General features: G+C 45.9%; 1 protein-coding gene across 1 annotated transcript in view; it reads right to left on the reverse strand.

The window, feature by feature from the left end:
- The window catches only part of LOC119442266 (sodium-coupled monocarboxylate transporter 2), a 62321-nt gene extending 51855 nt beyond the window's left edge, over positions 1-10466 (reverse strand). The window contains exons 1-2 of the mRNA XM_037707077.2: positions 10086-10466; positions 656-1051 (exon numbers count right to left, since the gene is read on the reverse strand). Coding sequence (XP_037563005.1) covers positions 656-1030 — 375 coding nt within the window. The 5' untranslated portion in view covers positions 1031-1051; positions 10086-10466. The remainder of the gene's footprint in view (positions 1-655; positions 1052-10085) is intronic.
- Between the last annotated feature and the right edge of the window lie 3079 nt (positions 10467-13545).

Consider the following 13545-nt stretch of genomic DNA (forward strand, 5'->3'; position numbering starts at 1 on the left):
TAGTTATTTTAAGGTCCAAAATCATCAGGGCATATTTTTTTAATTAAGCTAACAATGGATACTACCCATCAGGCTAACAACACCAGACTAAGAAGCGAAATGAAATTATAATAGCTGCCGGAAACTCAATGTTACGACATTCGGCATCTAGTGACTGCCGCGTCACAGATGATCTTCACGAAATAATCTGTTTTAGCTTGAATCCTTTTGTTGCAGTCGCTCAAAGTACAAAGGTCCCACAATGTCGAGGAAAAATGATCAGAATAACATACTAAAATGACACCTCAGGTACAGCGAAGGCCGGTCATGTAACCATAAAGCTACAATCATGCAATTATAAGCCTAAAGACCCAACCATAAGGAAACGTTTCCGATGGATTTTAGTGCCAGCCTACGTTGGCCGGCTTTTATGTTTGGATATTCACTTAGAGCGTCGGCGCTGCGATCTAGTATGGACTAGGGTCCCTTGTTCCTTGTGGTTGGGGCTTAAGATCATTTGTGTCACGCGATATGATACGAATATGATTATTTATTTATTTATTTATTTATTTATTATTATTTTTTTAATGCTGAGTGCTCTAAAGTGCACGAGCCGTTTTCTGGATGTACTTCGATATCGGAGATTATGCAAGAGGGTACCCAGTGTATCCCTCACCTGATAGACGGAGGTGACTCCGAGACGCCGCACCAAGGGGATGACCACGTTCGCGATGAACGGCAGCAGAACGAGCACCGGTATCGAGCCCCACAGCATGTGCATTCCGTACGCGTAGAAGTGCGACGTGAGGCCCACCAGTCCCGTGGCGGTCACCATGGAGGCGAGCACGGACAGCGCCAGCGGCAGCATCCCTATGCTTCGGCCTCCGAGGAACTCTTCGTCCGCCAGGCTCCTGCTGCGGGCGCCTGGAGTATGAGCGGACTTGCCGCTGCGGCACTTTCCCAACGCGAAGTAGACGCCCGTGCCGAGGCTGGCGGCCACGAACACACCGAACACGGCGTACTCGATGCCCTGTTGCTGGCCTGGAGTCATCTCCCGTCTCTGTGCAGATAACTATTATACGAAAACAGTAATGAAACGATAGATCAGGGACCGTCGTATCCTATCTTGCGCAGCGTGCGCCTCGTGTTAAACCCGCCCCTTCGTGATATGGTTTACGGCGAGGGTACGCACCCTTTCTCGTTTTGCTCGGCATATAAAGGCCGCCCCAATAAAGATGCGAGGCTTCTTCACATGGCACCCCTGTGTCATGTCACGTTCGATTCTCCAGACGATGCAGTATTCAGACAAAAAATGTTCTTAGGCTTAAATTGTTCGCAAGAGAACACGACTGCCAAAAGTGATGTTCGACATGATTTATTTCACGCACAGGGTTCCGACAGGGGTATTACGTAAAGGGGGAGCAGTTAAAGAAAACAAAAGATAACACTTCTTTTTGGCAAAAATCTTATCTTTTTTTTTTGCACAAAGATAGGTACAGTTAGAAATGCAGAGCCATAAAAATTTCCGCAGGAACCATCTCAGGATGACTGTCGACGTTAGTGCGATTAGCATTGAAGCAACGCTAATTGCTTCAATGCCAACAAGCCACCGACGAACTGCGTGATGTATGAGGCGTGCGCTGCAGCCGGACTCCTCTCGTGCGCTTCCCTCTGGACACGCTGCGCCATCTAGCGGTGCCGGCCGTGAAGTATTTGCGCATTGCGTGTGCATTCAGAGAGGATTCTCTGGATATATATATATATATATATATATATATATATATATATATATATATATATATATCGCGGGTTCGATTCGACCCAGCAACTAAAGCATTTTTTTTTTTTTGTCTTTGAAGACTGGCACATACCGAGTGATTCAAGTTGGCGTCAAAGAGGTTCATTGAAGAGCGGCACATACCAAGTTACCTATCAAGACAGGGGTCAGGCAAGGAGACACAATCTCTCCCATGCTATTCACTGCATGCTTAGAAGAAGTATTCAAGCTCTTAGACTGGGAAGGCTTAGGAGTGAGGATCAACGGCGAATATCTCAGCAACTTTCGGTTTGCAGGTGACATTGTCCTATTCAGCAACAATGGGGACGAATTACGACAAATGATTGAGGACCTTAATCGAGAAAGTGTAAGAATTGGGTTGAAGATTAATGTGCAGAATACAAAGATAATGTTGAATAGCCTGGCAAGGAAACAAGAATTCAGGATTGCCAGTCAGCCTCTAGAGTCTCTAAAAGAAGTACGTTTATCTAGGTAAATTATTCACAGGCGACCCTGATCACGAGAAGGAAATTTACAGAAGAATAAAATTGGGTTGGAGTGCATACGGAAGGCATTAATTGCCAAATCCTTACTGGGAGCTTACCACTGTCGTTGAAGAGAAACGTGTACAATTATTGCATTCTACCGGTGAAAACACACGGGGCAGAAACTTGGAGGTTAACAATGAACCTCGAGAACAAGTTAAGGACCGAACGAAGAACGGTGGAACGAAAAATGTTAGGCCTAACGTTAAGAGACAGGAAGAGCGCAGTGTGGATCAGAGAACAAACGGGGATAGCCGATATTCTGGTTGACATTAAGAGAAAACAATGGAGCTGGGCAGGCCATGTAATGCGTAGGATGGATAACAGGTTGACCATTAGGGTTACAGAATGGATACCAAGAGAAGGGAGAGAGAGAGATAAAACTTTATTGTGTCCATGACATGGGAAGCACTGTCGAGGACTGCAGGAAACTAGGTGGGGTAATGAAGTTAGGAAATTTTCAGGCGCAAGTTGGAATCACCTAGTGCAAGACAGGGCTAATTGGAGATAGTAAGGAGATGCCTTCGTCCTGCAGTGGACATAAATATAGGCTGTTGTTGTTGTTGTTGTTGTTGATGATGATGATGATGATGATGATGATGATGATGATGATGATGATGTAGACATACCCAGTGTCAGATATCCAGTGACCCAAGTTGTACCGACGGTTAGTTTCAAACAGGGTTCCCTCAGCACAGCTGCCCGATGCTCTACCTATTAGACCATGGGCTGAATTGAATTGGATTCTGGAGTTTTACGAGCCAAAACCATGATTTGAATATGAGGCGCACGCCGTAGTGGAGGACTCCGGATAAATTTTGAGCACTAGGAGATCTTTGATGGCACCACAATGCACGGTACACGGGAGTTTTTGCATTTCGCCCCCATCGAAACGCGGCCGCCGTGGCCGGGACTGGATCCCGCGACCTCGTGCTCAGACCATGGGCTACCCAGGGACCCATGTTGGAGTAAAATATGTTAGATAAAGTATAAAGACATAGATAGATACCACAAAGTACGTGAAGCAGAATGATAATCGCATTAAGAAAGGGCAGTCTCGCCTTAGCTAAGGGGAAACATATTGAAAGCGATAGGACGGTTTATCATTGCTTTCAAGCGCCGACGATATAGCGTGGCAGCACGTTGTGGCCGGCACCGACGGCGTTAACGCGCCTGGAGTGTCCGTACAGAATTGCTATCGCAATGAAACAGAATGCCCGCAACAACAGCGTTTCCACAGCCGTTTTTCATTGTAGTAGGATGAATAACAGCGGAAGCATAAAAAAAAAAGTAAGCTTACCGAAGGGATATTTGACACAGCTAGTAACGTAGGTACCTAGTTAGCAGTTTTCTAGCATCACGCTCAACGACAGTTCTGGTAGAATGTTCCAGGCTTCGACGACGTCAGGGAGGAATGATTTGTTCAACGCGTTGCTTTTACATTGGGACATTCAAGGCTCATTGAGTTGAATATACAATGTGGTATTTGTGTGCGTGTAATGAATATTTAAGACATTGACATATGGTCAACATATGTTGATATATGTTTGACGGACAGTTCATGTGCTGTTCATATGCTAAGGGCTGATGTCATGCCTTTCACATGCCGTTCACGTGTCATGCCGTTCACATGCAATGTATTATTTTATGGGAGAGAGGGACTAGTCACTCTCGCCCGCTGTGGTGGATGAATGGCGATATGGCGTTGCGCTGCTGAGCACGAGGTCGCGGGTTCGTTCCCGGCCCGAGCGGACGCACTCCGATGGGAGAAGAATGCAAAAAAAAAACAAAAAAAAAACACTCATGTACCGTGCATTGTGTGCACGTTTAAGAAACCCAGGTGGTCAAAATAATCCAGAGCCCTAGCTCAATTACGGCTTCCATCATAACATACTGCGCATTACAAGGGCGCTAAACGAAATGTTTCTTGGGGCCTAGTCAGGTATGCTGCAACGTGTTTTTGGACCCATGCTCAGTATGCAAATTCTCACGCGTGAATAAATGTCAATTAATAGCGAAGGCAGCCGCAACCGATAGTAAACAGAGCTTGCGAGTGAGAAGCTTTGTAATTTCGCGGCCCGGTTTACTGGCTACTTTAGACGGTGAGTGGCACATATGAACAAGGCTTCTTGTCATATACGAGACATATACATATGAGCACAATTGTCTCGTGCCTGATCATCACTGCTTCGGCATTATAATCGGTACACATCACGCTGATCAGGTACACAGGCTTTAAAGACGCACTAAAGAACTTTCCTGTAGAAGAACTTCGACTTATAATTTATTCTCGTAAAATCATGCTCACGTTTTTTTTTTGTTTTTTTTTTTTTTTTTGACGGGAAATGGTTGATTTCTAGCGGAGAAAGTGAAGACCAAATATCTCTTTAATTTAGCGCCGAAACCAAAGCGATCGCCCATCCCTGTGACGCCACGGATTTCCAGTTATCTTTTGCGACGTTTGGTCCGTTTCTAAGAATTTGTTTTAGTGAAATTGCTAGATTGAGTTTTTGGTTTATTTTGGACGAAGTAAACGTTTAACGACGGGGCGTTGCGAGCAGCAGCATCGGTCGGAGGCACGTTCGTAGCACTCCCGAGATATATCGTTGTTCTTGCCGGGCGTTTTTCCGGGTACGCCTCCGAAAACGGAGGGGCACCCCTACTGTGCCTCTTTGTCACCAACGGACAGCAATTTCGACGCTTATTTCTACCAAGCAAGCACGAAAACGCAGTTTCAACGCATGTGAATGAGTACCTTCAGAACGCCCGGGCCGGGCCCGGTGATGCAGGTGAGGGCCCGGGCTTACAACTGGCATCGTCCGTGTCTCTTTTTGTCGTCCCTGTTGTTACCGTTGCCCTGTACACCCTCGAACTTGTGCAAGGTTAATTGCGTTAAATGGCGACAGCCTTAAGTTTTTGGTTGCCATTAAATTCAGAGGCAGTGCTGCACGTGCATAATTAATCCCATTAAAGGCAGCGATAACAATACATGCAGGCAATTAAAGCGAGTTAGTCTGGAATCGCAATTGTCGGAAACAAACGCGTTTTGTTTCTTAAACGTGTGACAAATGACACAAAAATACCTAAATAAACACATTTCAAAGCATAATTAATTTTTATACAAATTTTCGTATTTGTATCGATGAAAGGAACCACGTATATTCACTGCTGTCAAATCCTGAGCCGGTGCATGGTTGAAGCGTAATGACGCTTTTTGTTTTAATATGTCAGTCTGGAAATAACAACGATGTCGGTTTCTCATTGCCGAGAAAGTAATCCTTTCAACAAGACGACTTCAGCGGTTGTGTAATATGCTTGTTTTGAGCCGTCTATAGCCTGTGCTACTTAACCCCAAACATTGAAAAAAGAGCACGCATTCGACGCCGCCCTGAGCTGTCGAAACTATTGGCATTAAATGTCAACGATAATAAGCAGAACAATGTAGAAACGCTAACATGACGTTCGGAGTTAAGGCAGTTTCCAATATCAAGAGTTCATCAAACTCCTATGGCACGCTGGCATTATTCATTTATTGCAGGTCGCCTGTACTGTCAGTGTAGAAGGCACTCTGAATTAGTGGCATAAATGTATGAAGCACTTTTGTCCTCTGTCGGTCATTAGACGCGGTCGAGAAAATGTCACCCGCAATAAAGTCACGCCGCGGTTTAAGCGCAAGACGGGCGAATTTAGTGCATGGTCATCTGACGACCAGTCCGTGCAACCGTGTTCGTCAGTTGCTGATAGCATCGGTATAAGAAGCAGGGAACAGAGAACGCACAAATTATCAAAATTCACTGCCCCTGCGACAGGAGAACTATATGCCATAATTTCTACCTTGACTTTCACAAGCTCACAACCACACTCACTGAAATGGGTCGTCACTCTCAAGAGTCTTAGACATCTTAGACCGAAACTTCACAAGCGTGATTATAAGTGATCATTCTATAGCATATGAAGTACAAAGATATCATCTACAAAGGCGATATACTTTCATCATCAGAATTTATTTCAGTGGATTTTTAGTCCCTGTGACATTATAGACAGTACAGTCGCCGACAATTTAGCACACGTTGCACCTAACGAATATGAGGCAAATACTACTCTCACAAAGCGATGCACGCAACAGTTTTCATCAAATGTCAATCCGAATGCAGAGGTAGTTGGTTTGAAAACTGTGGTCGAAACTCCATTCCATTTAGGATTAATCAAAAAATACCATTCAGTACTCCTGCGACGTTCTGTCTTTATGTCGAAATAGTAAGAGACAGATTAAGGGCCCATTCACACTTGCGACTAGGCGAGGTCGCGCGACCAAGTTAGTCGCAAAGCGAGCAGTCGCAAGTAGTCGCAAATGGTCGCTTTTCTCGAAAGGCGACCGTTTCGTTCCAGTCGCTCACTGCTCGATTTTTCAGTCGCTCGACCGCAGTCGCAGAACAGCTGAACCAATCAGATGCGAAGGAACAGGACGTCCGTATACGCTGAGGCTTATCTTACGCGGCGATGACATTTCAAGCAGACGTGAACGGCATATCGCGGGACATTTTGGTTTAGCGACTCGTCGGTCGCATTTGTCAGTGTGAACATCGTTCGTCATGAGTAGCTTTTTGGTCGCCAGTCGCAATCGGTCGCGCGACCTCGCCTATAGTCGCAAGTGTGAATGGGCCCTAAGGGCGCATTCACACTTGCGTTTTATTCCGACGGTTACATAACCGATGCGAGGTTCTTTTTATTATTTTTTATTTTTTTATGGGCTGGATCAGTGGATATTTTATGCTATAGTACCTAGAAGGCTGTTTTTGTCGCCCTTTTCTAACATTTAAGTATTTGTGAACACTTCATAAATTCCTTGGTCTGTCATATATAGTCCAGATGGATGGTCCAGATATATATGGTCCAGATGGATGGTCCAGATGGATGGAAGATCAAGGGAGTGGCCAAGTCTCTATCTACTGCCCTCTGTAGAACAGACTGGACGAAGTTCAGATCACTTATGGAAGACGAATGTCAAGAAGGCCACCCATCATTTCTGGAGAATCAGATTAGAAATGCACTGCAAGAGGCTATGTTCACTTTTAGGCCTTCTCCAAAGTATAATGAATATGAAGAAAGGCTTCGAGCATTCGACGCGCGGAAAGAAGATACAGGCGCACGAAATGTACTTGCGACTAGAAAATCCAGCGCCGCATCGCGAGGTGGAAATCCTTTTGCGAGCGCGACCAAGTTATCGTCCGCAACAGCGCAAGTCTCTTGCCCTGCATCAAGGACGACGTGAGATCGACGTTGCTGAGGACGCAATCGCATTAGTAAGTCCAAGGACTCTCGCAGTCGCAAAGCTGCGCTCGAGTTGTAGGAAGCATCGCCTTGTCACATCTTGGAAACCTTGCAGTGTACTCGATACAACGAATCCTGGTGCGAAGGATTGATTCCCAGCCGCTTTACTTAAGAGCTCTAAGTCTCCATTAGACTTGGCATCGTACCGTCCCATCGCTCTTGCCAGTTGCCACGCGTCTGGCTCCCGAATCGGTCAGTCGCGCGACCACATATGATAAGTCAAGCGAGATCGACAGCACTGCGCTGGATTCACAGCAGATCGTACTTACGAAGATGGAAGGACATCCCACCATGTCACCAGCAAAGGTGTGCCACAAGGCGGAGTGTTAAGCCCCACGCTCTTCAACATAGCACTGCTAGACCTTGTTGGATCATTGCCAAGGACGGTTCATATATCCATCTATGCAGATGATATCTGCATCTGGGCGGCCGGCGTAACTCGTCCGCAGATACGAGCGAGACTGCAGAAGGCGGTCACACAAACGTCGTCCTATCTGCGTATGAAATGCCTAGAATTATCCTCCGAAAAGTGCCGATTAGTCGCATTTACGCGCAAAACAATGACTCCATATGTTATACGCATAAATGGACAAATAATTGCTTACGAAACAAAACACCGTTTCCTTGGAGTCATCATCGATCGTGATTTGTCTTGGACGCCACATATTTAATATATGAAAAAGAGGTTGACTGCAATAGCACATGTATTCAAATTTGTCGGCGGAAAGTCATGGGGTGCATCTGTGCAATCGATGCTACAGCTGTACCATGCATTATTTATGGGCTTCCTAAGATACAGCCTGCCCGTGCTGGGAAGCACCAGTAAAACGAACCTTCGAACACTCCAGAGTATGCAAGCCCAAGTTCTACGGACGTGCCTCGGCCTCCCTAAGTCTGCATCCACAGCGGCCACAATCGCCATAGCACGTGACCATCCTGTATCAACGTACTTTGCAGTCGACGCTCTCAGAGTGCACATTCGGCATGTCGCAAGGACGCCCTTTCACCATCTTGCTTGCCTGCCAACGACTAGGCCGCATACGAGTTTTAGCCGTCTCCTGACTATACACGGAGCATCGCTACCATCGAATTACGTCCCTGCAGCATGGCCTTCGTTACCACTATGGTCTCTGCATTCACCTCGAATATGCCTCACCATTCCAGGCGTAAATAAGAAGGCACAAATGCCGTCAGCAGCATTGAAGCAGGCAGCATTATTGCTACATGAGGTCCACAGTGACCGCTTACATGTTTATACGGATGGGTCGGTCATGCACTCCAGTTCAGCAGCTGCAGTATTTGTCCCAGCAAAATCTACAGTAATAAAATTCCGGACATCGCACTTGACATCAACGACGGCTGTCGAACTTACAGCACTGTGTGCAGCAATGAAATTTATCGAACAGGAACCGCCCCAGAAATGGTCTATCTTCTGCGATTCCAAGGCCGCCCTCCAGAGTTTGCTCTCTGCACTACGCCGTGGACCCCACGAACGACTTGTCGCGGACACACGCGAAATTTACCATCAGGCAGTTGACAAAGGACATGACATTTTCTTTCAATGGCTGCCAAGTCATTGTGGTATACCTTGGGAAACGAGCAAGCGGACGCAGCCGCTCGATCTTCACATACCAGTACCGATTGCGCCGCTATCCCTATGTCCAGAACAGACGCAGCAAGAAAGTTCCGTGCGCTTGCTCGCGAGCTTACGTTAGCCCACTGGAATTCAACGGACTTTGAAAACCAGCGCATCTGTTCCTTGGATCCTAATCTGAAGCTCCGCCTTCCACATGGCTTACCACGACGGGAGGTAACTCTCATTTGTCGCCTAAGACTTGGAGTAGCTTTCACCAACGCGTACCTGATGGGAATGGCCACAAGTCCAGATTGTGAAACTTGCGGGTGCAAAGAGACGATAGCACATCTTCTGTGTGATTGTCGTCGAACACTTAATAAATTCCTTGGTCTGTCATAGTCCAGATGGGTGGCCCACTGCCCTTCCGATACTCAGTCCCAGCCGCTTTTTTGTTCTTGTTGGGTAGGGAGAGATTTTATGCTGCACTGAAACTGGTTCTCCGTAATATGTTTCTTACGAATCATAATTTGTCAAGTATTCGCAAATCTCTCTGCCTGTCAGAATGCGGATGTATCTGTCCCACTGGCTCACCATGGCTGCCCTGCAGTGACAGAGCGACAGTGCACTGAAACATTCGCTCCAACTGCAGTAATAAATTTACCTTACAAGGTATTTGTGGATTTAGTTGACATCTTCATGGATGGCACAACCTACACACAATGCTAGTTTCTGCACTAGTTGCTTCTGGAGAAGCAGGGAGTGCGCTGAAAACACAAAACGAGTATACTCGGGAGTGTCAGTCAAATGGTTAAAAGGAAACTGGAGCGTTGTAAGGCAAAACATTGACATGGTCATTAAGGTTGGCGGAGATCCATACCTGTTTGAAACTGGAATCTCTACGTGCCTGTACTGCGATGAAGAGACGTTCCGATGGGCAGCCGTCGATATCCAGCGTCCGCCAGCGGGCCCCTCTATATGTTCAAACGGAGCAGTAATCTGTGTCTCACACTCACAGCTTCGTAAGAGACGCACTTTTCTTTACACGTCCCATTCGAGCGCGTCCGTGTCTTTGTATCGTGGCAACACGAGCGTGAGCTCCCGACCTTTGATGCGGGGTTGAGCAAGAGGCTTGCGGAAGAACGCGAAGAGGATGAGAAAATACCGCTGCGTGTGAAAGGCGAAGGTGCGCCTGCTCTTATCGGCGTTTTCTCAGGGCGTTCTACGTGCCAAAGTAATGCGCGAACGCATTGTTACGCTCGTCTCGCCTGCCTCGTTATCGGCCCGCGGTCACGTGGCTGCGAATCTCGTATCCATTGATAAAAGGGTGCTGGACGAAGACGAGCTGGAGCTTTTCTTCCCTGGAGTAGGTGATTGATAGCTGCGCCATTGAAGGAAGCGATAACGCTTTTAGACCTTTCGAACTTAAGTGATGGCGAAATTACGGGTGCTTCCATCGAAAATCGATGCATTTATACAGCTGTTTTTGAGACACGAGGATGACCTTATGACTAGTCTTGTAAAATCTTCCGGACGTTCGCACCGCCTGAGCTACTTACGATTCTTTTCTTCCTTTTATCACTGGATAAGAATGTCGGTGAAATATCAATACTCTATAAGGGCCAGAGTCACCACGCAATTCTTACTTTTGGTGATGCACATGGTTTCATCAGCGCTACCAGCTACACTGCACATTCGATACTATCCATGGGCGCACGGCTCCGACTCCGCTGCGAAGAATTCCGTTCGTCTTTAGGGCACGTACAGCCTGTTAGTAAATGTGTTACACCTCCCAGCTGTTGCGCAGATCTTACTTATTCATTTGAGCAACGTACCGCGTTTTAAATTGTAAAATGACCGTATACAATCACTCCAAAATACTGATTACCGTGACGCGCTGCTTTTATTGGCAAATGTTGAAGTCAGATCGGCCTACTTAGAGCGGTAAAAGGGGGGAAGTGCGGGAGAGGGGGATTATTGGTCTCTCTTTTGACCAGGTTCTCCCTCAGTAGAAAGGACCACTCATGGACAAAGCACGAACTTTGGCCAAGGCACCAACCTGGGATCGAGTGAACCAAGTACCGTGTTGAAAAGCACCCTCCTCCCCCTTGGAGACCTTGTGTTCCCCCTTAAAAAGCTTTAAATAAATAAATAAATAAATAAATAAATAAATAAATAAATAAATAAATAAATAAATAAATCAATCGATCGATCGATCAATAAATCAATCAAACAATGTCCGAAGGAGAAAAAATTAAAAGAAAACGCTTTTATACAAAGAAACTGAAGTCGTCTCCGTGAGTCTTGTGCCTTATTTATTTATTTATTTATTTATTTATTTATTTATTTATTTATTTATTTATTTATTTATTTATTTATTTATTTATTTATTTATTTATTTATTTATTTATTTTTGTGTGTGTTCTGCCTCTGGCCCGGACTAAAGGCTTTTCGTACGCAAGATTGGTTCATAAAAACGGGCGTAGGACCGCCCGTAACAAACGAAATCGTAGTAAAAGACGCGTGCATTCGTTGGCCCGCGACAAGCAGTTCGAATGAAAATGCCCTCGTACATCAGGGCTTTCTGGAGTTAAGGTTCAACATAATTAGGCGGCTTGTTCACTACTCTACCTTGAACGGGATTTCATAGCTTCCGGCCATGTTTTCGAAGCTTGATCAGCTTGACATGGTTTGCTGATATGCCTTCTGGTGTATGTAGCCAAACATTGTGCGCCGTGTAGTCAAATGTGCTAAACTGTCTCGTGTGCTGACTTGTCATCACGCAGAGCACATTCTTCAAATAACTTTTATCTTCAGAAATTGACATCGCAAGCAGTCGGCCGGCCGGAATTTAATGTACAATACGACCTATACCTAATGAACCAGCTTGATATGCATTCTTCAAATATCCTGTATCCTTCAGAACTCTCCTCACAGCTAGTTCCAGGGCCAGGATTAGCTAAGAGCCTATAGCCAAGAGTTGTTCGACACGTAGCTAAATTGATACTGATCATCGCGCTGCTACTTAATGTTTTAAGGGACGCTTTCTGTAACTTGATATACCAAGTGTTCTTTCTTGTTGTTGTTGTTTTAGACTATGCAGAATTTTAAATTTTAAGAAATCGCCTGCGGCAGGTAGCATAATTCTAGTTATTTAGCTGGATTGCTCAATGGCGGACGTTACTTGCATGAGAAATCTAAATGCATAATAATTAAGTAAGAAGAACTTACTAATCAAGTTTTCATTATTTACTTTACGGCACATATTATAATTTACGTATTGTGGCTGGTTAGTTCGCAAGGCGTTTCCACCTGAAACGATATGGCAGGGTGACACTATGGACCCTTTTCGCGGAGCAGTTTGTTCTAGAGAAACCAGATGGCGCTTTCGGTGGCGCACCGCACGTGACCTCAGCGACAGCGCACAAATACGAAACAATTACTGCTTCTACCTTGCTTCTGTGCGATCAGCTGTCGGAAATGCAACTGAGGTTTCGCTAACGCACTGTGCTCCAATCATGCTGGATTGAATCATGTGGACTGAAGACAGTGTTTGGCTAGCTGCAAAAATAGTGACTGGCATATTAGGGATTGGAATGAATCTGTGTGGCCTAGTTCGCGGACCGCTGCTGCAACTGTCCGTCCGTGTCTCCGGCACTTCGAGATGTACGGCTTTCCTCGAGGATGCAGAAATTTGCTCATCCGCCAGCGTTGTATCGCTAACCTTCAAAGAAAGGACTTCAGCCCCGGAACGTCGGCAAGAGTGAGTACCGCTCGTTAAACGATGACAAATGCAGTAGCGCCGCTTCCTGTCATACTAAGTTTCGCGCACTGTATCTACACACATCTACCCCCAACTGGCACGGAAACTTGCTCCCACTCTGTCACCAGCGTGTCAAGAATGGGTGCGCACTTGAATATATGCGCGCTAAATACGCACAATAAATAACGGATTACACCGATAGCGCACGAATGGTTGAAGCTGAATGTTTCGTGACGGTCTACAAGAGTAAGCGCGTTAGCGATAATACATATTCGCTACAAGATATTACAATGTACACAGCAGCTACGTTTCAAGCCTTGTGCGTATCAAGAACAAATCTATCGGAACTGAGCACACCTGCGAGCGATTCGACAGAAAGAGACAAAGCTTCACAATTATGTGTAGCACTTCCTTTTGATGCCGTAAGGCAAACTAACGCAGCAATATTAATAAAAGAAACTGTGCATTTTAGGGGCGAAGCACCTTAGGGCCGAGCCTTGTCCCTCCCTCGTCGTCCGTAGCTCTGGTTTGCATGGAGTCCGCTAGGGGTGCTGTGGTGCACAATTTCACGTCACCA

Source organism: Dermacentor silvarum, chromosome 2 (assembly GCF_013339745.2).
Source record: "Dermacentor silvarum isolate Dsil-2018 chromosome 2, BIME_Dsil_1.4, whole genome shotgun sequence".
NCBI classification, from domain to species: Eukaryota; Metazoa; Arthropoda; class Arachnida; order Ixodida; family Ixodidae; genus Dermacentor; species Dermacentor silvarum.